Source organism: Carlito syrichta, unplaced genomic scaffold (genome assembly GCF_000164805.1).
Source record: "Carlito syrichta isolate Samal-C Ts95f unplaced genomic scaffold, Tarsius_syrichta-2.0.1 Scaffold305634, whole genome shotgun sequence".
Lineage (NCBI taxonomy): Eukaryota > Metazoa > Chordata > Mammalia > Primates > Tarsiidae > Carlito > Carlito syrichta.
This window is the reverse complement of record NW_007249730.1, coordinates 521,602-539,892: the sequence shown is the minus strand read 5'-3', so window position 1 is coordinate 539,892 and position 18,291 is coordinate 521,602. Positions and strand designations below refer to the sequence as shown.

General features: G+C 35.7%; 1 protein-coding gene across 1 annotated transcript in view; it reads left to right on the top strand.

The window, feature by feature from the left end:
• Positions 1 to 18,291, top strand: part of CPNE8 (copine 8) — a 208,391-nt gene that overhangs the window by 50,351 nt on the left and 139,749 nt on the right. The window contains exons 4-5 of the mRNA XM_008061880.2: positions 2,718 to 2,821; positions 11,125 to 11,164. Coding sequence (XP_008060071.1) covers positions 2,718 to 2,821; positions 11,125 to 11,164 — 144 coding nt within the window. The remainder of the gene's footprint in view (positions 1 to 2,717; positions 2,822 to 11,124; positions 11,165 to 18,291) is intronic.

Here is an 18,291-nt window from a genome sequence, read left to right as displayed (position 1 = left end):
TTTATGGCTGCATAGTAGTCCATCATGTATATGTACTACATTTTTTAAATCCAGTCCTCTTTTGACGGGCAGCATGGCTGTTTCCAGGTTCTTGCTATTGGGAACAACGCTGCGATAAACATGCATGTGCAGGTATCTTTTTTATAGAGTGATTTGTGTTCTTCAGGATATATTCCCAGTAGGGGGATTGCAATACTATCACATTGGCAACACCTGAATTTTGGAGGGGACACTTTCAAACTATAGCAGGAACAGATGAAATAACCTAATAAAAGAGTAACTGTAGAATGATGAAGAGTGCCTAGGACTGTGCTCTAACAATGAGAGATTGAATGCCTGTGAATCTGAGAACAGAAGAAACACAGGGGAATGTGGTGTAAAAGTTAAAAAAGAGTGCTTCAGGAGGAAGAAGTCCACAGCTGTGCCAAATGCTGTTGATAGGTCTAGTGAGATGAGAAGCAAAAAATAACCACTGGATTTAGAAAACTGAGGGTCAGCTTGGCGAGACCTCATCTCTACAGTAAATCAAAAATTAGCTGGGCGTGGTAGCGCGCGCCTGTAGTTCCAGCTACTTGGAAGGCTGAGGCGGATGGATCACCGGAGCCCAGCAGGTCGAGGCTGCAGTGGCTGGGAGCGGCCACTGCACTCCAGTCTGGGTGACAGAGTAAGACTCCAACTTAAAAAAAGAAAAAAAAAGAAAACTGAGGGTCACTGGTGATGTCATTGAAAGCAATTTCAGGGCGATGTGTTAGAAGATACATTGTAATGGATATAATCATAATTTATAGATGATTAGCTAAAACCAGGATTTTAATGGCTACAAATTTATCTTCACTGGAGATAGCAGAGTATATTCAGCCATTCCTATTACTGACAAGTCAGCATTTTGTTCCATAAGAAACAGACTTGTGGGAGTTTTACTGGGTCCTAGGCCCTGGGGAATTGATGGCTTGTACCTCAATGGGGATTACCTTGGGGAATTTCACTTTGTTTTCTGAATTTCCAACTGAGTGTGGGATTGGGTTAAAATCCTAATATTTGGGAATAAGGATACTGCCTGAACTTCTGTTTGAGGGTGTTGTGCATTTGACACTTTGGTACTCTTTGTTCCGGTGTGGAAACCATTTTCCCTCCCATTAGTGAGAAGGGCGGGAAGACCCAGGCTTTCTCTGGTTTACACTTAAACTTACTCTGCACTGCTCTTTTGAAGTACATGAGCACTGCCAGCCCCTGCTTATTTGAATACATTCTTATTCCAGTTCCCTTAAAGTTAGAAAATTAAAATAGGCTCATGGTTGGATCTGTCCAAGGACCTAATAAGCTTTATACTTAAATAGAGGAGAGTCCTAGAAAGAATGCATATTTTGTAGCCCATTGACTTAGGTTGGTACTCTGCCTCTATTTTCTCACCTATAAAATGATAGCAATGCCATGCAGAACTATAGTAAATATTTAAAGTAATGTATAAAAAGTGCTGTAACAAAGTAAGTACTCAAAAAATAGTGGCTGTAATTATTATTGCTCAAAGTAAATGCTCAATATTTTTGAAATGTTGAATTAGTTACCAGGGTTATGTTTTATCTGTGTAATATTGGCCCACGATATAAACATTCAATGGCATAAGCCTCTGAAAATTCATTCTTTTTTTTGGAGTGATTAGTTTGCAGTAGCTCTAGTAAATCCTTTGTCATCAATATTTTGCGTCATAGTGTTATTATCAAAATTTAAGAAAGCTCTCGACCTTCATATTTTAATGGATTATCACAGTTTCTCTTTTTTCCTATTAAAAAGATAGTATTTCCTTGAACTCTAATAAATGTTGGTTCTCTGATAAGACAGCATGCTTGATTGCATAATGTTTTTCAGAACTAAGGTTAAAATTCCTTCATTAGAATTTCCTTCCAAGTTGCTTGGAAGGGAAGAATGTAAACCAAGGACAAAAATGATATGTAAAGTTTATATTTGTGCTCTATCTTTAGGAACAGTGCCTAATAGCCCTTTATATTGAAAGGAGGGATGACTAGAAGTGAAATTTTTTTTAATAGTTTCCACTTCCCCTAAAATGGAGAAACTTATTTTGTCTAAGCTAAAGTGTAACACATAGGTTAAAAATCTTTAGAATGGTAGGGCCCATTTTAGTTGCCCAGATACCATAAGAATTAAAATTAGATAAAACAAAAACAAATGACATAAGCGTGTAATAGATTTTAAGAAAGTTCTTCCCAAAACATAGCTAATAAACTATATTGTGTGTAGGACTGTTTTCTACAAAAATTGGGGAAGAATGTTATGAATACTTTGACCCCTCCAGTTGTAAGAATATGTATTGTCTGGGCTTCTTATATAGGCAATTAGAAAAATAATTTATAATGCATTTAAATTTAAGGTAGAACTAACTTATTTTGGTTAGAAGAGGCTTTGACTTTCAAGTGGGGAGAGATGGGGAGGAAGTGTTACAGCTTTATAATATGAATTTTGAGGAGAGCTGACTTTTGAATGAACTCAGGGTTCATTTTCTAGTTTCCCTAAGTGAATAAGAGGAATGATTTGATCTCTAAAAATGCTTCTAAAGGCTTTTAAAAAATGATTTGGATATTTATTGCCTATGTTTTAAAGGAACTGTGTTAGTGTTAAGTACTATACTTGTAATAAGCATACAAGGCTTGATTTTAAACTCTCTCTCTCTCTCTCTCTCTCTCTCTCGTTTCTCTCAACAGTTTGGAAGAACTGAAGTAATTGATAATACTTTAAATCCTGATTTTGTAAGAAAATTTATTCTGGACTACTTTTTTGAAGAAAGAGAGAATCTTCGTTTTGACTTGTAAGTTTGACTAAAACTTGCATTTTTAAAAAATGGATTTTTAAAGACAATTTTAGTAGCATTAGGTGGGGGGTCCTACAGTTGCACTGAATACTAGGTTATATTTGTAGAAAATCAGATTGATTATATTCAGGTGTGGCCCAAGCACAGTCCCCAAAATGGCTTTACATTTTATAGGTTTGATTAAATGTCAAATGAATAAGTGACCAGTTTAATCATGAGGACTGTATATATGGACATTCTTTCCAACTGTCCTGTGCCTCAGTGGGTTTCTTACAAATACTATGTATACTCTGAAGTGATCACATCCAACCCCAAGGCTGATGTCTCAAATATTTAATTTTGTCTTGCAGCTTCTTAGCATAGTACATGGGTCTCTGCCTAACTATGACTTCCTTTTTGTCTCTAATGACCTTGTATTTCCAAGGCCCAGAATAGTAGAGTCAAAATTTTAAAAACTCTTGTTACCGTAATAATAAATCAAGCCTATTAAAGTATTATTGTCAAATCCAACTTCCTATCTACAGAGAACCTGGAGTCAGTCTGTGTATTAGGTATTATTAATTATAGAGTTTCATTCCACAGATGTGAACTGCAGTGATTGTTGAAGTGTCTGGTTATGGTTAAAAGGAAATATACTGGGGGAAGGGAAGACAAGTATGCTAAATACATCACCATGACTAAAAGGAGTTTATTAACATTGCAAGTATTTGTTTATTTTTATTTCAATAACTTTAGGGATATGCATGGTTTTTGGTAACATGAATGAATTGTATTATGGTGAAGTCTGGACTTTAAGTGTACCTGTCACTCAAATAGTGTACATTGTACCCACTAGGCAATTTTGTAGCTCTTACCCCAATTCTCCAATGTTCATTATACTACTCTGTATGCCTTCTTGGACCCATAGCCTAGCTTTTGCTTAATAAGTAAGAACATGTGGTATTTGTTTTTCTGTTCCAAGTTTGATTTGTATCTTAAATACCATTAAAAGTTCAAGGTTTTCCACCATTTACCTGGTTATGTCTTCAGGAAGTTAGAATGATTGTAAGACTTCTCTCAAAGTTAGTTTATGACTTTGATCCTACAGCATCTGTGTTTCAATCTTATTGACTACTCTTGAAAAATAATTAGACATTTGATTCTATGCTCAGGTTTTCCTCGTTGTAAGTATACTTTATATATGAGAAACTAAATTTATAGATAATTTAACAATATAATTGTTTTATATAATGAGTTACCATTACACATTTGAAATTATTTAACTTGTTCTCCAAATCAAAGATGTAACTCCAGGTTACAAGTCTGATTACGTCATTTAAATGTATTCTTTATTTGAGTCACTTGAACCCCCTGACCAGTCTTATACAAGAAGTCTGTCATCACCATTTTGAGAATTACTCCAACCTCCTGCCCACTGCTTGAATTGTCTAGAAAATCTGGGTTTATATTCAGTCTGCAGTGTGAAAGATGATTGAGAGCTGACATCTCATTGACCCATTACTATCATGGAACCTACTGTCACTGACATTACATGTATTTGAAAAGATAAGCGTCTTATTTTAAATCACTGGAAATAATTGTGTACCATGCTATTGCAATTCATAAATACTTTTTTGATAACAAATGCTGTCAAAATCTTACTTGAAAAGTTATAGTTTGCTTCCTGCTTCCTAATATTAAAAAAGAGCTCTTTATTGTTAAGTCTTTCTCATTTTCTTCTAAAATATACATGATAGTATAACCTGTAGTGTTTCTGTTTAAAAGAGGAGCTCTCATATCAGCCTCTTTCCTTCAAAAGTGCCAAGTAGCCATCATATTTATCAGACAAAATTTATGATGTCCACATTTGGTTTTTATTGTTTAGAAACTCTTTTCCAAATACTAAATTGAGGCTCAAAAGAAGAAAAACTGAAATGGAATGTAATGACTGATTACGTTTACATTCTGTTGATTGTGGAGGCTGCACATAGTATTGTCACTCAAAAACAGACAAAACTCATGCAGTATGTGGTTTAATTCCCCCTTTCTCAGGGCCTTCATAGCAATTGTTTCTTCTTGCAAAAGCTGGTGATCTCTTCTTGATGAGTGGCGAAAGTTGCTTGTGAAACTTGTCTCAAAGTCATAGCGGGTCCTTGTGGGTTTTGGATTGAGCTTTTGAGAGAGTTCTTGGAGTAGGTGTTTGTGACCCCAGAATGTTTTTTCTTTATGACTCTCATCAGCCCCCCAGACCTGACTCTATTTTAGTTGGGTGTGACAAAAATGACCCCGTTTTGTGTGATCAATTTTCACTGCAGTAACATAGTCCCTGGAGGGACAGCAGTGTTGAAAGATGCACTAGTGTAAACTAGCAAACAGATAGATGTAAACGGTTTTCACAAATGTTTTAGATTTATTTAATGTATACTGATTTTATAAAATTCTACAAAAAATTATTAAAAGGAAGCTTTGGACTTGTATGATACAAACTGCCTATTATGACAGGTTTCAGAAATGGCTTTTAGAAACAACACTCAACCTCATTAATGATCAGAGAAATGCAGATCAAAACCACATTGAGATACCACCTAACTCCAGTAAGGATGGTCGTCATTAATAAATCAAAAACCAACAGATGCTGGTGAGGATGTAGAAAAAAAGGGAAAACTTCTACACTGTTGCTGGGAGCACAAACTAGCTCAATCTCTATGGAAAACAGTGTGACAATTTTTAAAAGAACTAGAAACTGACCTTCCATCTGACCCAGCAATCACTCTTCTGGGAATATACCCAAAGGAACTCAAATCATTTACAAAAAAAGGACACTTGAACATGCATATTGATTGCAGTACTATTCACAATAGCAAAAACATGGAACCAACTCTGCTGCCCATCAAATGTGGACTGGATAAAGAAAATGTGATACATATACACAATGGAGTAATACACAGTCACAAAGAAGGACAAAATTTTGGACTTTGCAGAAACTTGGATGGATTAGAATCTATCATGCTCAGTGATTTATCACAGAAACAAAGAACTGAACACCACGTGTTCTCACTTGCAAGTAGATTCTGAACATTTATCACAATACTACAAGAGAGGGATAGCAGGACACTGCTGGGTGGGAATGGGAGTGGGGGTGGAGGGTCACATAACATCACTAAGGGTACCTGATCTTAAACTAGGGGAAGTGAGGACCAGTTGTAAGCCCAAACTTCACCTGCACATAAACTGTTTATGCAGTTAATTCTTACTTGTACTCCACATCTTTACAAAAAAATGAATGCTTAAAAATTGTACAGAGAGAGAGAGAGAGAGAAGGAGAGAGAGAGAATATATTTCTGCTAACACTGTTCCAAATTCTTATACATACTAGTTAACTAATAGTGATTTTTATTATTGTTACTATAATATCCCTGGAATACTTTTTTAAGATTAATTTATCAGCTATGAGTTTTAAAATTCCCTTACCTTTTTGATCTGATGTGTACTTATTCATTCAAGAGACAGAGTCTCTGATATCATGTATGCATATAAACAAAGTCATAAGTTTTGACATTCATTTATTTTTACTAAAATCATCACACTGATATTATAGGTCCCTCATAATCCACTTTGTTGTCATGATTGAAAGCCTTATTACTGGCAAAACAGCTGCACCAAAATGTCTTTGATCACAAAGTGTGGGTAACCAGAGTATAGGAGAAATGAGATATAACACTTTCTACTCCCATTTTTCCATTTAGACCAGAACACTGCAAAAAGGATTTTTGAGTCTAGATTTGGCTGCAAATTATTTTCTTTCTTGATAAATGAAATCGTGATAATCATGAAATGTATAATGTCATTACAATCTGTTTTCAAAGTATCTCAACACTTTGGGGGAAAATAAGTTGTTTTATTTCTTCCAATATTTTTCCCAATAATGCATCAATTCATTTTTCTCCACTGGTTAAAGTCTTCTTTAACAAGGTCAAGGACAAATTTCATTCTTTTTTGGTCACTTTTGTTTTTTTAGAATCATCTCAGTCTGCTAATTGTCAAGTGCTCTTTACTTTAAAACGTTAATCTCAAATTTAATGTAAAGCTCTTCATTTCCTCTCCCCTCACTTGGAGCCAATGCCCCAGCTACTTGCAGAGAGAGGGAGAAGAACAAAAAAGGTAGGGAGTGTTGGAGGCAGAGATATGAGTCTTCTGAAAGATCCAGACCTTGTGAGACACATTTTAGGCACAATCCAGCCTCACGGGACATATTTTAGGCACACTGCTTGTCTTGCCATTATGGAGGAAAAGCTAAAAAAAAGACATTGTTCCATCTTCCTCAGCTCTCAGGAAGCGCTTCCTAGAACTTGCATGTGAGATTCTCTTTCATTGGCAGCCCCAGGGTGGACATGCTGCCAGGTTCTGCAGCTAACTGGTGAACCAGATTCTATGCTCCCCTTCTTGCATGTAGCCCTGATTTTGGAGCTACACTTCACTTGGCTTTGGGGAGTGGAAAGAACCTCCATCCTGCCCCCCAACAGGGTGGGAATAGTCCTCACTTACGAATACTGTGCTCACCAACAGGCTGCTGACTGGTTCCCTAAACTTTATGGAGAAAGCATCTGACCCTAATGAGAGTGATTCATCAGCAACCTTGAGCTAAGCATGAGGGAGTACTTAGCATCTTATTATTATTATTGTTGTTACTATTATTTTATTTTTCTTTATTTTGAAGATATGGGGTACAATTCAGGGTTAGGTATGCAAATGTTCATTATGCAGGTACCCTTGTTGATGGAGTGTTCCCCTCCCTCCCCTGGAAGTTTCCCACTACTGCCAATCACTTTCTGATAGTGTTATGATAATTGCTCAAGGTCGGCTTATGAGTGAGATCATATGGTACTCTGTTCTTTGTTTCTGTGATAGATCACTGAGTATGATAGACTCTAAATCCATCCAAGTTGCTGTGAAGTCCATATGTTTGTCCTTCTTTATGGCTGTATAATATTCCATTGTGTATATGTACCACTTTTTTTATCTAGTCCAGCTTCGATGGGCAGCATGGTTGGTTCCATGTTTTTGCTGAATATAGCTGCAACAAACATGCGTGTGCAAGTATCTTTTTTGTAGAGTGATTTGAGTTCCTCCAGGTATATTCCCTCCAGGTATAGTGGAATTGCTGGGTTATATGGAAGGTCAATTTCTAGTTCTTTCAGAAATCGCCACACTGTCTTCCAAAGAGGTTGCACAGGTTTGCATTCCCACTAGCAGTGCAGAAGTGTTCATTTTTCTCCACACTGTCGCCAGTACCTGTCGTTTGTTTACTGGGGTTAGGTGGCATCTTAATGTGGTCTTGATTTGCATTTATCTGATGATTAGTGAGGCTGAGCACATTTTCATGTGTCTGTTGGCTGCCTATCTTCTTTTGAAAAGTGTCTATTCATGTCTTTTGTCCACTTTGTGATGGAGTTGTTTGGTTTTTTCCTTGGCACGTTTGAGTTCCTTGTAGATCCTAGATATTAGTCTTTTGTCAGATATACAGTTGGCAAATTTTTTTTTTCATTCTGTGGGTTGTCTTCTCACTCTCTTGATGGTTTCTTTTGCTTTGCAGAAGCTTATTAGTTTGATGAGGTTCCACTTGTCTATCTTATCTCTTATGGTATGGGCACTTGGAGTTTTGATCAGGGATTGGTTTCCAGTTCCAATTTCCAACAAGCAGGCAGAGGACCAAATAAAAATCACAATCCCATTCACAATAGCCACACCCAAAAAATGAAATATCTTGGCATCTTCCTGACCAGAGAAGTGAAAGACCTTTACAGTGAGAACCTCAAAACACTGCTCAAAGAAATCCAAGAAGACACAAACAAACGGAAAAATATTCCATGCTCATGGAGAGGAAGAATAAACATTGTTAAGATGTCCATCCCACCAAAGGCATCAGATTCAACGCAATACCCATTAAGTTACCAGCATCATTCTTCTCAGACCTAGAAATGACAATGCAGAAATTCATATGGAAACATAAATGATCATGAATAACCAAAACAATCCTTAGCAAAAGAAACAAATCAGGAAGTATCACACTTCCAGACTTCAAACTTTACTATAAGGCTACAATAATCAAAAAAACCTGGTATTGGTACAAGAACAGGCATATGGACCAACGGAACAGGATAGAGATTCCGGAAACAAAGCCTCAATTTCTTAATCAACTCATCTTTGACAAAACCTCCAATTTAGCATCTTTTGTTTTATGTTTTGGGCCTGTTTCAATTCCAGAAAGAAAAACTTCAGTCAACATCTATTACTCTCTAATAGAAAGATAATCCTTAAGTTTCTCCCAAATTAGTTACTCCCAGTTCATTACTATAGTAATAAGGTGTCAATGACAGGATGAAATTTACAAAATTCTGCTAGTAAGTAAGCACAGGGGAATGCAGCCTCTTGAGAGAAACTACTGATCTTCCTTCTATTCCCTCTTTCTCAAGGAGACTATGGTACTCTTAAGCAGATACACCTGTACATATACATTGTAACCAATTAAGATGTAGTGTTTATGTTCTAACCTGTAATCAAAAGGACCGAGCAGTCTTGATATTTTTAGACAAGTTAGAAGATAAAAATTGTTAAAAGAAAAATGGTGGCTGGCAAGGTAGCACATGCCTGTAATTACAGCACTTTGAGAGGCCAAGGCAGTAGGATCGCTTGAGACCAGGAGTTTGAGACCAACCTGGGCAATATAGTGAAACCTCGTCTATACAAAAAAAGAAAATTAGCCAGGTGTGGTGGCACAGGCTTGTAGTCCCAGCTATTTGGGAGGCTGACACACTAAGTCATTTCTCCCCAGTTTACATTCAATCCTTTTTAGAAGATAATTTCCAGGGTTGATTCCTGAGAAGGAGCCAGCACAGCTATGTTCATCTCTGATATTGATACAGTTGCTAATTTCAATCTTACCTTTAAAAAAATCATCTTGACTAAAAAAAGTTTCGTGGATAAGAAATATTTTTTTGTGCTAGCATTTGTAGGTTTACAGAAGATGTATGGAATTTGCCTATTTAAACCTCTAGGCTATAGCTGTTGAAAGTACTTGAAATGCCTGATGTGAAGGAGAGTAATTTGTAATTCTTCTGAGGCAGGTATTTGCATCATGCAATTTTAAAGCTAGTTTGTGATAAACATTCTTTGCTGAGGAGTGAATGCACCTCTGCCCAGCATCCTTATGCTCAATGAACTTTTATTGATTAAGATGCTTTCTTTCTTTGTGAAAATATTCTTGTTATGTGAGAGAGAAGACTTTAATTAACCTTAAAAAAAAGCAGTTAATTTTTGGTGGGAAACTGTGCATAAGGAATGCAAAATGATTATGATGTGGGAGAGAGACTGGAGCCAGTGCAAATATTTTCCTCTTTAAGAATTTGGCAAATTGAGGTTATTTTGACTGTCAGCAATCTTTCCACTTCTACAAACTCTTTAATACAAGAGGATAAAGTGATAATGAATGATGTTTTCCCAGAAACTTTTCAGTAAATGATTTATTTCCCTTACCAACTGGTCAAAACTAGAACACATATTAGTCCTATGTAAATACATTTCTGTTGCCATAAAATATACAGCTTCCCCAACTTCTGTGATTAGGAAATAATAGTGTCTCATTATTTCAGCCAATTTTTCAAAGTTAGCAAAAGCATTTATTATATTGAGTAAGAATTAAAATAAATACAAATGGCAGTCTGTTACCAGGGCCTTTTTGTTTGTTTATTAATTTATTTAATTTTTAAAAATTAAATATGTTATTTTGAGATAAATATACATTTATTCACATGAAGTTGTAAAATATAATCCAGAAATCACACAGAGAGAGCTGTGTATACTTTACTAGTTTTTCCCAATAGCAACATCTTGCATTACAGATAGGAAATTGACTTTTATCCTGTCAAGATACAGAATATTTTTATCATCACAAGGATCTCTCATGTCACCTTTTTAAATGACATTCAGATAAGGATTTTTGATTTTTAAGGAATATTTGAGTCAGTTTAATAGTACTACAACACTATTGATTCATAAAAAAGAGAAATTTTAAACTTATTTAATAGCAGAATTGGTGATTGGGAAAATATTAGAACTTTTTAGGTTTATAGAAATAAGAAGACTTGGATTGTGAATTCTGCCAATTGCATATAAACCACAGATTATGAGAAACTTAAATTTGCTAAGTGTTTCTCTCCATTGGTATTATATTTGATTCATTTTAATGTTTTGGAAAATATTGCTTTTTTTTCTCTAGCTGTATTTCATGGAAATAATTGGAGTTTTATATTTTAATCTTTTAGGTATGATGTTGATTCAAAGAGTCCCAACTTGTCAAAACATGTAAGTTCATGTTTTTATGTTTTTATGATTATATAATATGCATTGTAATATGATTTATGATTAATATTTGTGCTGATTTATTTATATAATATTAAAGTTATATGACTATTACTTTTCAGGTAATGTGATTGTCATAGAATATAAATAGCAATTTTAAAGAACCCCAGAAAAACTTTTTAGAGGAGATTATTAAAAGAAAGTTACCTTAATAAGTACAATGGAGTCATCTTGGTTTTTTTTTTTTTAATAAAGAAATGATGGTTACAGTTTCCTGTAATGTTTGAAGTTGGATCAGGCTAAGCAAGATGAAATAATGATTCTGTATCTTTTTGGAAGGCTTCGTTCCTGAGAGAATGGGAAGTACTTGGATATAGACAGTGTGATTTGCTTTTCTGCTTTCCTTGTAGTTTAGATTTTCACCAATGTTTCCTGACTACCTTCATATAACAGGCATCATACCAGTTTCGAGGTATACTGTGTGCAAGGTAGATATAGTCTCTGTCCTCATGTGACTTACAATTTCTTTTTATTTTCTTTTTTGGGCCCTTTCACTCATTCCTCTTTCTCAAGATCCCTGCTTGCCAGACAACAACTGTTACATGAGGAAGTTTCCAAGTCCAGGAGCATTAGAACGAGACAAAGAAAGAGGTGGAGGTGGGAAGGGAGGGATGAGAGTGAGATACTCTGGAGAAGCAGTGCAACTGTGTATTGACCTTTGGGAGGTGGAATTAGGCCACGCCTAGTAGGAAGGACTGAATGTGCAATAGCATTCTGAAAGGGGTTCACAAGGCTCCAAGTGAATGCTGAATGTAGAACTGGCTGGCAGCTGTGCCAGGGTTGGGAGGCCAACTGGACCAAGACTGCCCACAGACACAGGAGGGTGAGATTTTTTTACTTTCCTATTATTTCAGGTTGTCAAACCAGAATAGGTAGGCATATGATTTCCAGTGTAGTTTGGAGAAGGGGAGTGTCATAACTCAGAGAAGAGACAGCACAATAAAAATATATTTTTTAAAAAAGAAAATCTAGAGGAAAAAAATAAAATAATAAAATAAATAAACAGGACATAGGGCTATCACGAGCCAGGAGACAGATTTGGGAAAGCTGGGAGTCTGGGTATGGAAGTAAAAAATCACAGCTTAATCTTCCTCGCTTCATTAAAGGAGATATGATATTTATTTGTGTGATGAAGCATAGAAAGGCATCTTGCGATAATATTCAAAAACAGTCTGTCTAAGTGATTGACTTCTCTGCAGATTGAGAAAACAAAATGCTTTGGTAAGCTCATTTCTCTCCATAAGTAAAGTTCAATGCAGTTGCGGTACCTCCTTCCTGCTCATGATAAGATGTATAGCATTGCAACTGGATGCTTACAATTTGTTTGCATAGCTTTATATTGGAAGTTTTCCAAATATCCTAGGCAGAATCAGAAAAGAAACTACATTTTCTAGGCAAAGCTGTTTAGATGCAAGGAAGGGAATGTATTCACTAATCTCACACATAAGTGGTTGATTAAAGGGATTAGGAGCATCTCATAAATGTGAAAATAGCTTAGCCTTTGAGAACAGAATGGTGGGTTGGGACTGAGATAACTGTTTTCTCAATTTCTTTCTCTCTCTGAGGGCCCATATTTATTACATCTTTTCTCTGAGTTTCTGCTTTCCTCTGAAGACAAAGTTTCTCTGTTTATTCATCTTTGTACAAAAGGAGAAATGACTTCTCTAATTCCAACTGGACATAGACTTCCAAGTACTTATTCTCCATGAATATAATGTATGTGTTTCTTAGTTCAGACTGCTCTTCAAAGGGCATAATAACTGAGCAGCTAAGGACATTTCCATGGGAGTGTGACAATTGTAACATGTGGTTCCTACCAATGTAGTTGCCTGAATTCAGAGCAGAGAGTAGTGTATGGTATAAGAAGGTACCTCAAACATGACTGATTATATTTTTTCAATAATCAGTAATGATTAAATATTGTTATGTAAGAGATGTGCCTTCTAAAAGTCATATTATATTTCTTTTTTTGTAGAAATGCTTTTGATTTTCACAATAAAAGTTTCATGGTACATATACACAATGGAGTATTACACAGTCATAAAAAAGAACAAAATCATGAATTTCGCGGCAACCTGGATGGAACTGGAATTTATAATACTGAGTGACCTATCACAGAAACAAAGATCTGAGTATCACATGTTCCCACTCATAAGTGGTTCTTGAATAACTATCGTAATACTATAAGAAAAGGATTGACATTGGCAGGAAACTATGTGGGGGGCAGGGCGGGGGAAGGGAGGTGGGATTAACGGTAGTCGATATCTGTCTGGGGACGGGGGCACACCTCATCAACAGGGGTACCTGCACAATGCATATTTGTATACCTAACCCTTAACTGTACCCCACAATTTTAAAATAGAAAATATGTTAAAAAAAATTTTCATGTCTCCAGCCTAGGCTTCTATCACAACTTCTTCCCTTTCCAGTTTCTCTTCAACTTTCTCTATTTTGGTTTTCACTTTTGTTTAAACTACTTTACATAGGTTAAATCAAGATGTGGTGGCCATTATTCATTTTTTGTATTACTTGAATTCCTCATTTTAAAAAATAGAATTGTAGTCACTTTATTCTTAAGATACGACTCCTGACTTCCATGGAAAGTTGAAAAGTTCTTCCTTGCTGCTTCATCAGTTTTTCTGTTTAGTCATTATCTATCATTTTTAGGTGTTACTTCCTTCTCCTATCCCTTAATATTTGTTTTTCTCATAGCTTAATATCCAACTGTTATATTATTTCACTATGTAAGCTCTTTTCCTGAGAGCTCAACCATTTCTATACCTTACCCTGATGACTCTCAAGTTTGTATCCCTCTGTATATCTTAGCAAGTCCAAGTTTTTAATTGTTAAATATTTCCTGGTAGATATTCTACAGAAGCTTAAAACTCTAATGTATCAAAAGTTTATGATCTTTTTCATACCAGTCTTGTACCTCTGCCTGCATTATTTATCTTGAGAATAATCATCAACACAGTTTCCGTGATTAGAAAACTTGAATGCATGGCTAACCACTTTCTCATTCACATTCTACAGTTAGTGAGTCACCAAATTTTTCACTCTAACAAAAAAAAAAAATTGCTTCTCTTGCTATCATCTTTCCTTTCTTGATATTACTGTCTTAGTTTAGATTCTCATTCCCTTTTACTGAAGTATTGCCTAGCATTCTATATTTCCTAGGATTTTTAACAACTCACATTTTAATCTATCCTTTACATTTCTGTCTCCATGTTTTAAAAATATATTTATTTTGTCAACAATAGAAATTAGTTAATAAATGTCTGAGCTTATAAGGTTTTTTTTTTTTTTTTTTGAGTTGGAGTCTCACTCTGTTGCCCAGACTGGAGTGCAGTGGCCACTCCCAGCCACCGCAGCCTTGACCTGCTGGGTTCCGGCGATCCTTCCGCCTCAGCCTTCTGAGCAGCCGGAATTCCAGGCATGTGCTACCACGCCCGGCTGATTTTTTAATTTATTGTAGAGATGAGGTCTCGCTGCCCAGGCGGGTCTCGAACCCGCGGTCTCAGGCAATCCACTCACCTCAGCCTCCTAAAGGCGCGGGATTACGGGCTGAGCCACCGAGCCCGGCTAGGTTTTTTTTATAAGCATGTCAGAAGAAAAAGAAAATGTGTTTTAGAATTGTTACAAGAATTATTAAAGATAACTGACTTGAATTTCTGTCGGAAATGAACAAAAGCTCTTCCTTATTTGAAAACTGCAGAGTTTAGATAGAAGAACATATAACTCATTCAACCCAAAAGTAATTCATGAGGCATTTAGAAAATCAACTAGACCAATAAACAAGATAGGTCTATTCCCTGAGGATATGTTCTTTAAGAGTGTAATTGTCTACCTGCCAATTTTCCAAAGTAAAGTAGAAACTAGAATGTTTTAGGAAAGACTGCTAAGTGCTCAGGCTTGCAGTTGGAGTGAAGACACTTATCTTTTACAAAAGGAATTTGATAGCAAGAGAGACTCCTTGCATTTGTAGTAATCAAATCTTTTTTAAAAAATTCTCATTTTTGTTGATTTTTAAAGAATTGCCTTTCAGAATAACTTTATTTGGTGTCCAGTACTTCAGGAATTTGAGTTAAATTCCTGTTTTTGATGCTATTAGAGAATATAGAGAGATAATATAGAACTTTACTTTAAATTTCTAACAATGCAAATGAATACAAAGTGAGTATGACATAAAGGATCAGAATTACTTTAATTGATTCTATGGGTGGTGGAAAATATTTTAGTTGATAATTGTTGTGCTCCAAATGAAGATTTATAGAATAAAGGGACAGCTTCCTTTAGGAACATCTTCCCTCTTATGAGCCTTTGAGAAAATACCTTTACTAAAATATTTTTGCCTATAAGTGTTAGATCCTGTGAACAAAACATGGCATTTTGAATTCTGGGTTTGTCTCTAAGGTGCTAGTGAACCAACTCATCTTAGTGCCATTAGCAGAACTACATAGCATACTTTCATTTGCATAATTGAATTGCATAAGCCAATAATTAATGAAAAGATTAATGACAGTCCCATAATTGGTGTGTATAGTATTCTGCTTGGTATGCTGGGCCAGATGACATCAGAACTGTACTTTATATACTAAATTTTCATACACATGAGTTACCGAAATGCGTTTATTCACTTGATTGATCTTGGAAGGCCCTGCTAAATTTTTTTATTTTAGACGTGTTAATGGCTCACTGAATTATTTTGGCTATAAGATAACAGCCTTCAATTGAAGGTGTGTATGTTTCTTAATAGGCTTTCTAAATATCATGCATATAAACTTTTACACATAGATCACTTATATTTTAAAATGTCATTTGAATATTAATTGTTTGGCCCATGAAGTGCATTTTCTCTAGGAACAATTTTATAAGTAAGGTGAGATTCTTAGGTGCTAGTGAATTATTACATTAGAACCTTTACATTAGAATGTAAAGTCAATTTAACCTATAAACAACTGAATTGAAATCTAAGATATATATTCATACAGTCAGACAGTCAATAAATATATGCCAGGCACTTGTATTACTGGAGAAGATAGCGATGAAGAAGACAAATAAGGTTCCTGTCCTACAAACAGCTTGCATTATGGAGTTGGGGAGGTGAGATGGACAGATTTATTCAGGGAACACAAATGCAAATAAATGATTAAGGTAATTTATTTTTATAGCACTTATATTAGTAAGATATTAGTATTGAGGGAGAATGACTGGAGAAGCAACATTAACTAGTAGCTGAGATTCCCCTCAACCAGGCAGCATGGTTCCACACCATTTATCACCCTGGATATAGCCTTACTAAAGAAGAAACTATTGAAAACCTAGGGTAATAGCATTCCAGGCAAAAGGGAGAGCAGTACAAGGGCCTTGAGTTAGGAGCAAATTTAGAATGTTGGTATGGCAGAAAGATGGCTACCATACATAGAATATTGTGAATGATCAGGAGAATGGAATGAAATAGTTTGGAAAGATGCATAAAAATCAGATGTGTAGAGGTTAGTAGGCCATAATTTTAAAATAGTTCAAATTTTTAAATTGTGGATATCACTGGAGGGTGACGTGATCTGATTTACGCATTTTTATGGTGACTGGCAGCTGAAGTGGAGAATGGGGTTGGGGAAGCAAGGCTGGAATTAAGGAGACCAGTTATAAGGCTGTTGTCCTTTGGCTAGGTGAGCACCGTTTGGTGGTTAAAAGGCACTGATGTGATAAGAAGTGGTCAGTTTTGGAATATATTTTGGTAGTATGACTGCCAATGAATTGGATGTCAGGTGTGCAAACAAGAGAAGTTAGAATGGCTCCTAGGTTACTGATAATAGCAGCTGGGTAAATGGCGATGCTTATGCAATGGCTTATGCAGTGAGGTACATTGGGGAGAGAGAGACTGAGGTAGTGGGTTGAAGATTGAGAACTCGTTTGTAAGGCCAGTTTCATGCTAAGTTTGAGACTCCAGTAAGCATCCAAATGGAGATATTGACTAGACAATTTCTAGAGACGAGCTTTGGGAACCATTAGCCAATAGAGTTGGAACTCAGAATTATCTAAAGAAAGTGCAAATAGAGAAGATAATAAGATGAATCTTGAGGGAAGAAGATAAGCCAGAATTATTTTAACAGCCAGTCAGGACTTATTTTAACAGCCAGTCAGGACTTTGCTGTTCAAACCTTCCACTGGCTTTCCTCCAGACTTAGAATAGAAATCAGTCTTTGAAGCAGCCCCTGGTTACCTCCTCTCCTGCCACTCATCTTTGCTCACGCTGCTCTAATCCACTGACTCTCTTGCTTTTCTTTGAGCACCTAAGTACATTCTTGCCTTAGTGACTTTTTTCTTTCTTTTTCTTCTACCTAGAATGCATTTGCTCCAAGTGTTCACATGGTTTCCTCCCTCACATCATTCAGGTGTCTACATAAGAGAGGCCTTGCCTGACTGCCCTGTGTAAAATAGCTCCCCACCTTATTCTTATCTTTTATTGAACGTTTTTATTACGTTCTTTTTCAATGTAAACTTATTTCTGGTCCTTTTTAGATGATTAGAGGTAGCCTTATATGCATATTCAAACTAAATATTTATGACAGATGTCTTATGAATATATATATTTCCATTTGTATTTTCAGTGGGGTCTTATAGAACACACCTTAGACTTTGAGATGGCGTTAGGGATAAAATGGATTTATGGATTTAAAATGGATTTGATGATAGTAACTTCAGCACATACTAAGTTATATTCGATGGGATAGTTTGCATGTAAAGCTAGCTCTTGTTCAGAACCTAGTAGATGCTTTTTAATAATTGGTAAATTTTAGTCGCTGACCATCTGCTAGTTGAAAGCTTAATTTTCTTTCAGTATCTTATTTAACTGCCTTCATTTGGACTTTTAGCAAATGAAAAATATATGGAAAATCAACAATTGTGCTAGGGGAAAATAAATAAGTAAATTCAGGGTTAGGGTATACTTTTTGAAATTGTATTTGTAATTTAACACAATTTAGAACTTTTAATTAATCTCTTTGAGATAGAATTAAAAATTTTGATTTGTAGATGGATCTATCCATTAAAAAGACAAATCCTTG